This window comes from Muntiacus reevesi, chromosome 3 (genome assembly GCF_963930625.1).
Source record: "Muntiacus reevesi chromosome 3, mMunRee1.1, whole genome shotgun sequence".
Classification (NCBI taxonomy): domain Eukaryota; kingdom Metazoa; phylum Chordata; class Mammalia; order Artiodactyla; family Cervidae; genus Muntiacus; species Muntiacus reevesi.
The window spans coordinates 778,897-786,766 of NC_089251.1; the positions used below are offsets into that span (position 1 = coordinate 778,897).

Here is a 7,870-nt window from a genome sequence, read left to right on the forward strand (position 1 = left end):
GGACCCCAGAGACCTGTCCCCACGTGTGCAGAGAAGAGGGTGCGAGGAGGGAGAGGGAACGCTGCCATCCACAAGCCGTCATAGGGGCCCCCGCCAGACACCAGCCTCTTAGCACCCTGACCTCAGACTTCCGGCCTGCAGAGAAGAGACCCGTTGCTTCTGTACTGCGTTCAGCGGGTTCTGTGTTACGACAGCCCAAGCAGACATCCTAGAACCTTCTATCGGGAGGTCCAGCTGAGGCAGTCGGCCCTGCTCCCCTGAGCTCTGGCCAGCAGGTCTGGGGGGAAGGCCAGGCGCTCCCCAGGCACCTTGCATGCGTTGGAGTGCAGCCTCCGAACGTCCCCCGTTCGTCTTTCTGGACCCGTCTCAGACAGGCCCTCCCCTCGAGGGTGGTCCTTATCCCTGCGGGCTTTCTGGTGGCCCGCTGGGGTCAGCAGGGTCTCTCTTCTCTGGCCAGATGGGCCCCACCAGCCCCTCAGCTGTGCTCAGAAGCCCTGTGATCCTGCTGTGCGCGTGGGCAGGGGAGGACGCCCACCCACATTCTCTGCCCTGCCCAGCCGATAGAAGGAGGGTGTGGTCACACACTGCAGCCGTGGGGGGTGCCCCCAGGCACTGAAGAGGGCCAGGCTGACCAGGGCTGGAGCCAGCAGGGGCGGGCTCGGGCAGCTGTGGCCCGAGAGGGCCTTGGACCTAACGCCCATGGATTTGAGCTCAGGCCAGCAGGGAGCCAGGCGAAGACAGATAGGCGGCAGCGGTGGTCACCTTCCACTTGGGAGGAGCTCGACTCGGGGCCAGCCTGGGGCTGCCGCGGGCTCTCGGGTACCAGAGGAGAGACCAGGGGGCCCAGGGCAGCCCGGCCCGCAGGCGCTGAGCAGCCTGGGCTGGCAGAAGGGATGGGGGACAGCAGGAGCCGGCCTGCCCGCAGTCATCTCAGCCACAGCGGGAGGAGCCCACCCAGGGGCAGGTGTCCCCCCCGGTCAGGGTGAACCCAGACCTCCCGAGAGCCAGGTCTGCTGCGATGTGGAGGGCAGTCACGGGACACACACCGCACCAGCCCGCCCGCCACCCCTCGCTCCCCAGGAAAGACGGGACCGTGGGTTCGGCTGTAGAGTTTATTCGGGTGGAGCACGTGCCGGTGGCCCCCCAGGGCTGGAAGCACCCCGGTGGGGGGCAGGGGCTCCCCTAGGTCAGCTCCTGAGACATGGAAGGGCAGGGCCTCAGGGTGCCGCCCTCATCCGAGGGCCCCGGCCAGGAGTGTGCGTCCTAGCTGAGTGGCCTGGGCCTCAGTTTCTCTACCTGTAAAGTGGGGTCACAGTCCCGTCTCTCGGGGCTGTTGAGACAGAGGGGGCCATGCAGCTGAAGGGCTAGCACAGTGGGGGACCCGGGAGCCCGAGATGGGGTCCACAGGGCCTGCGCCCCCCAGGCAGGACCCTGCTGGGTGGAAACCCAGAAGAGGCCAGCCTGCCCCGCCCCGCCCGCCCCAGCCTCCAGGGCCCCCTCCTGGTGTCAACACCCTGGAGGCCCCGGCAGCTAGAGTGAACACGGACTCCCGTCAGGCCAGGACTCGCCTCCTTCAGGAGCTTGGTGCACCTCCCGCAGGCTGGGACGGCGTGCGGGGCTGTGCGGGGGGCGGGCGCCCGGGCCCCTCTCAGCCTAGGCTTTGCAGCCACAGGAGGGGCTGGCCCAGGACAGGAGATGCTCACGGGGTCCACGCCCCGTTCGGCCCCGACCCTCGAGAAGCCCCGGCTCCGCCCGCCCCGGAGTCAGCCCCCGCCTCTGGGACCCCAGCCTCCTCTTCCAGCTGTGACGGGGAGGCCTGGGGACCCAGCCCCAACCTCGGGGCGGGGAAGGGGACTCACCACCTAGGAGAGCAGGTTCACACAGGTCACTGTGGAGAAGAGGCGGTGGGGAAGTGGGGAGGTGGCTCTTAGGAAGGGCCCCCGGGCCCCCGGCCCCCCGGCCCAACACCCACAGTCCTTGGTGAGCAGCCGCACATCCGAGACTGACAGCCCCTGCTCCACGGCCTTCTCCACGAACTTTTCTGTGGCCTTCTCATTGTGATCCAAGGTCCGGGCTGCGAGGAAGGGGCGCAGCTGGCTGGGGCCTCCAGGGACACGCTCCCTGCAGGCCCTGGGCCCTCCCTGCCCAGCCAGTCCCCGCTCCACCCCGCCGGCCCCGGGCCGCCACCCGTCCGCCCCCTAGGCCTCTCCTGCCCACTCCCCGCGGGGCCTGGCCGGGGCAGGGCTGGAGCGGGAGGCCCCGGCTCACTGTAGAGCTTCAGCACGCTGCTGGGCTTCCCGCCTCTGTGCAGGACGATGCTCATGATGGCGTAGGTCTTATAGTCCGTGGCCACCACGATGACCTCTTTGCCTCCTTGGGACAAACCAAACGCAGGAGTCCCAGGCTGTGTGTTGGGGGGGCCTCCCATGGGCCATTCCCGCACCCCGGAACGGACACACGCAGGTGGCTGCTGCACACGCAGGGGGCCACAGCAGGCCTCCTGGGCTCCCGGGGGAGCCTCCTGAGGAGGGTGGGCAGGGAGCCCCACTGGGCAGGACAGAGGACACCCGGTCAGTCTCATCAGAGGCTGCAGAGAGGAGGTGCGGGCAGCCCAGGCCAGAGGCCGGGCGGCTTCCGTGCAGGCTGGGCAGTGAGCTCAGGCCGAGGGCTCTGGGTGACCACGTCTGCACAGGAAGACCCTCAGGGCCAGGGTGGCCGAGCAAGGGCCACGTGCGGTGGGACGGAGCGTCCCCACCGGCTTCCAGCTGCGTGGAGGGCGGGGCTGAGGACTCCGGGCTGAGCGGGGCACGGGGCAGGGAGTGAGGAAGGGGCGATCGCAGGCCGCGTTCCTCACCAGAGTCTAAAGGGAGCTTGAACTTCCCGGGGGCGTCCCCCTTCATGGCCTGGTTCTTCTCCTTCACGCACAGGTTCATGCTGAGAGGGCAGACGCTTTCAGCCCAGCCTCGCCCACCCTCACCGCGCCTTGCTCTGGACGAGGGGCAGCTCTGAGATCACAGGGAGCCCCCCGACCAGCAGGCCCCTGCCCGGTGCCACGTCCAGGCACTGGCACCTCAGGAAGCCGCCTTAGAGAGCAGAAGTCCGCGCCTCCGCTCTGCCCCGGGGGCCCCAGCACCCTCCTCCCCCCCGCCCCATCCTCGTCCCGCCAGGGGGCCCGCGGGACACCCGGAGGGCCGGCGCCACTCACTGGTCAGACACGGAGGTCAGGCTGAGCTGGGCCCCATCCTGTTCCACTCTCACGGCCCCCACCTTCCGCCCTGGGGACGGGCTCTGGTGCTCCGGGTTGGAGGCCAAGGCAATCTCGTACCACATGCCTGAAAACTGGGGGAGCAGCAAGCTGGAGGGGGGCTGCCTTTGGGGGCCCGCCGCTGGGATCAGGGCCTCCCCCAGCCAAGTAGGACAGTGGTCTGGGGAATTCCTGGACCCCGCACGCCTGGAGCTGGCAGGGGCTCTAGAGGGAGCGTGTCCCCAGGGCCCCCAGGCTCCCTCCGGCCGGCCTGGCCATCCACCATGGCAGGCGCCCTGATGCAGCCACCTGGGTCAAGTTGAAGTTCTGGAGGCCCAGGTCCTCCTTGCCAGCCGCCAGCACCACAAGCAGCCCCAACAGGGCCGTGAGCAAGTTGCCCCTCATGTCCGGCCGGCAGGGGCTGGGGCCAGCTCCCCAAAGCCACAGGACACGGTCCTCGGGCCCAGCCCGGGCTTATACCCTTCCCGTGGGTGTCGGCAAAGGCACAGGCTGGCTTCATTAAGCAGACCACCCGCCCGCCCATCAGCCAGGCCAGGCCTGAGGGGCCTCCGCCCCCGGACCGTGTGTTCCCCAGCTCCCTCCTGTGCTTGACAGACAGTCGGCTGCCCTGCAGGCTGGGCCCCAGGCCCCGGGGGAACGGCGCCCAGGGCCCCCAGACCACCCGCGGGAGGCCGGAGGACAGTGTGGGGCTCCCTGGCATGGGGGCAGGAGAGGAGGCGGCACGTCCTGCACTTCGGGGGCACGTGTGCGGGGGCGGATGGCAGTCGGGGCCCTCGCGGCGCCGGGACCCAACCACTGCCCATGAGGCTCCAGCAGGGGCCCTCAGCAGTACCTGGCACCCGGCCCGCGGCCCGGCTGGGAGCCCCAGGTGACCTCCGGATGTGGGCGCGTGCCCTCGAGGGCCCGCCAGCTGCGTAGGCAGGGGCCCGGGTCAATGGGGCGGGACCAAGGACACGGGTGTCCACGCGACGCTGACTCTGCAGCCCGGCAGACCTCCCCGCCGCCCCGGGCTGTGGGCAGTGAGGCGTGAGCCAGGACGTCCCGACCCCGCCAGCCCTGCAGGCCGATCAGCAGCCCCCGAGGCAGCTCCCCTGGCCCTTCACCCACGGATCTCTTCCCCGTGGCAGGGATAGCGTCTCTCCGTCCCGCGGGTGAACAGCTTCATGAGCAGGGGTGGAAGGCACGTGTCCAGGTCCACCCGGCAGGTGGGCAGCCGCCCTGACACCCCAGCTGCCCTCATGGTCCTTGACTGCACCCCACCTCCAAGTGTCAGCCATCTGCCCAGCAGAGACAAGGGGTGTGGGCTTCTCGCCGGTGGCTGACAGCAGCCAGGCCGGAGGGCTCGGGGAGCAGCAGGGACAGAGACAGGGAGACAGAGACAGCAGGTGAGGGTGGGGTGGGGAGAGATGCCCGCGGAGTGCCAAAGGGACGCGGGCGTCCCGGCCCCCAGGGGAGCAGAGTGGCTGGGCCCCGCAGACACTGCAGGGCCTCACGGTCTCAGCCCAGCCTGCTGCTCATGGCAGAGGCTCCAGGGCAGCTGCTGAACGTTTGTTGACCCCACCAGCTCGCCCGTCACCCCTCGCCCGCCAGGAAAGACGGGACCATGGGTTTGGCTGTAGAGTTTATTAGGACGGAGCAGCTGCCGGTGGCATCCCAGGGCTGGCGGCCCAGGGAGGCCGGGTGAGCGAGACTCCAAGCATCCCCGTGGGGGCGGGGGCTCGCCTAGGTCAGCTCCTGCAACAGGGAAGGGCAAGGCCTCAGGGCGCCGTCCGAACCCAGGGGCAGCAGGCAGGGGTGGGCATCCTGGCTGAGTGGCCTGAACCTCAGTTTCTCTACCTGCAAAGTGGGGTCACAGTCCCGTTTCCCGGAGCTGTTGAGACAGAGGGACTGTGCAGCTGAAGGGTTAGCACAGTGGGGGACCCGGGAGCCTGAGACGGGGTCCACAGGGTCTGTGACCCCCAACGGATGGAAACCCGGGTGAGGCCAGCCTCCCCTGCCCTGCCCGCCCCAGCCTCCAGGGCCCCTCTGGGCAGCCTGGCGTCAGCACCCTGGAGGCCCCGGGATCTAGAGTGAGCTGGGACTCCCGTCAGGCCGGGACTCAGCTGGGGGCGAAGACTCACCTCCTTCAGGAGCCTGGCGCACCTCCCTGCGGGAAGGGAGAGCGTGAGGGGCTGCACATGGGAAGCGTGCCCAGCCCCCGCCCCCGCCGTCACGGGCCCCCTCGCCCAGAGCCCACCCCAAGGCCTGGAGCTCACCGTGCCGGCCCACCAGGTACAGCCCCATGTCTGTGGTCAGCTCCCGGAACTTCAGGAACCCGGGCTCACACTTGCCGCCCAGGCTCCGCGCTGTGGGGGCATGGGGGCCTGAGCCAGGGGGTCCCCGGGGGCCGCAGCGGTCCAGCCCCCGCCCCGGGGCGGCTTACTGAAATACTTGAACACGTAAAACTCCTTGTTCTGCCACTGGAGGGACACGCGCAGGATGGCGTACTGCTCATAGTCCGTGTCTATCACGTGGATCTCCCGGCGGCCTGCGTGGACAAGCGGGAGGGACAGGCCTGGGTGAACGGGCCCCCCTCGGGGCAGGTAGGCCTGGGAAGTCAGGGTCGATAGGGCCTGACTCCATTCTCCCCCACGCAGCCGGGACCCTCTCGGGACGCCGGGACCCTCTTGTGGGGACTAGAGCAGCTCTGGCAGGATGGCCAGTCTGTTGGGGGAGCAGAGGAGTCTGGGGCGCTAGGAGGAGTGCAGGGAACAGCATGAGGAACAGCCAGGCCAAGAGGAACTGGCGGGTGGGGCCCGAGGAAGCAGCTCTTACCAGGAAACACAAATTTCCCCAAAACATTCATTTCTGAGCTCACTATTTCTTCAGTCTGACAACTTCCTGAGCTGGAAGGCAACAGAGCGGTCACTAAGAAAATGCCTGCCTGCGTGCCTTCTCGAGGCCCACTCCTGGCAAGGGGGCAGGCGTGCTGGCCCCGGGAGTACCTGGAGCGGGGGCCGTGCCGGCCTCTCGCCCGAGGGCTCTGCGACCTTCAGAGAGCCACCCACCGCCAAGTCCTCCTTCTGTCCCTCTAAACCCATGGGGCCTCATCAAGACACCCTGCTTCATTTGGGAGAGGACGCAGCTTTGCGGCCTGGGGTCCGGTCTCAGGGGAGGGTCAAGGAGGACCCCGGGGGACTGGTGCACCCGAGGGACAGTAGCGTCCACGCCCCACACCTGCGGCTGCAGCCTCCCTGACCCCCGCGCTCCCGGGGGCCGGGCCACTCACTTGTTGTAGGCGACCGTCACGGTCAGCGTCTCCCCACTCACAGTCAGGAACAAGGCCTCCAGCCTCTTCGGGGTCTTTAGAGCCAAGTTTTCTCTGGAGGCCACACCAGCTTCCCACCAGAATCCTACCATCTAGAGGAAGGACCGGAGCCAAGCCCATTCGGGCAGTCGAACCGGACCCTGGGATGCAGACCCCTCTCCCTAGACCTCCCAGGCAAGGAGTCAGAGGGCTCTGAAAGGTCAGCGAAGCAGCAGGTGGCGGGCCTTCTGGGGGTCCCCACATGGGCCTGTCTGCAGCTGCTGCAGGGCTGGTGCCCTGTCTCCAAGGAGAACCCGCCTTGCAGTGCCTGCCCCTGGGCAGAGGCAGCGGTGGTCAGAGCCTGAGAGACGGGGCAGAGAGCGGGCTGGCTGGACATGAAGGCCCCCGGGGGTGGTGGCCAACAGCCCTGCACCGTGGGGGAGGCCCGGCTCCCCACAGCCATGCTGGAGGACCGAGCGCCCGCCCTGGAAACCACCCCTGGGGCCCGGACCGTCCCTCTGAAGCTTTTAAAAAGTGATCATTTTTTGCAAGAGAAACAAATCTGTGTCCGACATTGGCTGTTTCTGAGCCTACTGGCCCAGGCCGAGCAAAGAAGGAGCTCAGACAAAGAAGCCTCCAGATGGAGACCAAGAACGAGGTCCCCGGCCCGGGAAGGCTTTCTCCTCTGCTCCCACCACCTGCGGGGTCAGAGGTCAGAGCAGGAAGCCCGCCAGCCTGAGAGCAGAAGACGGCCACCCAGAGCCCCACACCCCAGAGACCCCCTCAGGGGACCGGCCAGCCAGGCTGAGGACACAGTCACCCAGAGGAGGCCCCAGGTGGGGGAGGGAGGAGGGGGGAGAGGCCCCCCCCCCGTCGGCCCTGGGTACTTAGCACATCCCCACCAGCCAGGAGCAGGGACCCCAGGCCGGGCTGAGCTCAGACCCAGGGGGTCCTGGGACCCCTGCGCGCCTGCCCCAGCTCAGCTGTGGGAGAGGAGAGCTGGAGGAGCTGGACCCTCGGGGCCCTCCCGGCCCAGGCCCGCCGCCCCGAGGAGGACCAGCACCTTCTGCAGGTCCAGGCCCTGCGGGGTCATCTGCACCTGGGCCAGTGCGAGGCCCAGGAGGGCGCTCAGCAGCCCAGCCCCCATTGAGCATCTGCTCCGCGCCCTGAGTCCTGGGCAGGGTTATAGCAGGATGGAGGGGGGGCGGGGGTGCAACCCCCCAAGAGGACCATGGTGAACTTGGCCTCCAGCCACTCAGGGGCGTGAATCCGGGCCCCAGGACGCCCACAGTCGCAGGGAGGGGTGACCTGGACTACAG

The 7,870-nt window shown here is 68.6% G+C and overlaps 1 protein-coding gene across 1 annotated transcript; it reads right to left on the reverse strand.

The window, feature by feature from the left end:
* Positions 1-1,862: 1,862 nt before the first annotated feature.
* Positions 1,863-3,649, reverse strand: LOC136163567 (epididymal-specific lipocalin-5-like). Its single transcript, XM_065927969.1, has 6 exons — positions 3,554-3,649; positions 3,206-3,339; positions 2,855-2,934; positions 2,269-2,373; positions 1,973-2,074; positions 1,863-1,888 (listed from the first exon to the last, which is right to left on the reverse strand). The coding sequence occupies exons 1-6, from the start codon at positions 3,647-3,649 to the stop codon at positions 1,863-1,865; spliced, it is 543 nt and encodes a 180-aa protein (XP_065784041.1).
* Positions 3,650-7,870: the final 4,221 nt, after the last annotated feature.

Bases quoted from the DNA above. Each gene is read 5' to 3' on its own strand.
- LOC136163567 (XM_065927969.1), bottom strand. From the start codon at position 3,649: ATGAGGGGCAACTTGCTCACGGCCCTGTTGGGGCTGCTTGTGGTGCTG. The intron at 3,340-3,553 runs GTGGCTGCATCA...CTGCTCCCCCAG, and splicing joins AGAACTTCAACTTGACCCAG to TTTTCAGGCATGTGGTACGA. The intron at 2,075-2,268 runs GTGAGCCGGGGC...CCTTCCTCGCAG, and splicing joins CAGCGTGCTGAAGCTCTACA to CCCGGACCTTGGATCACAAT.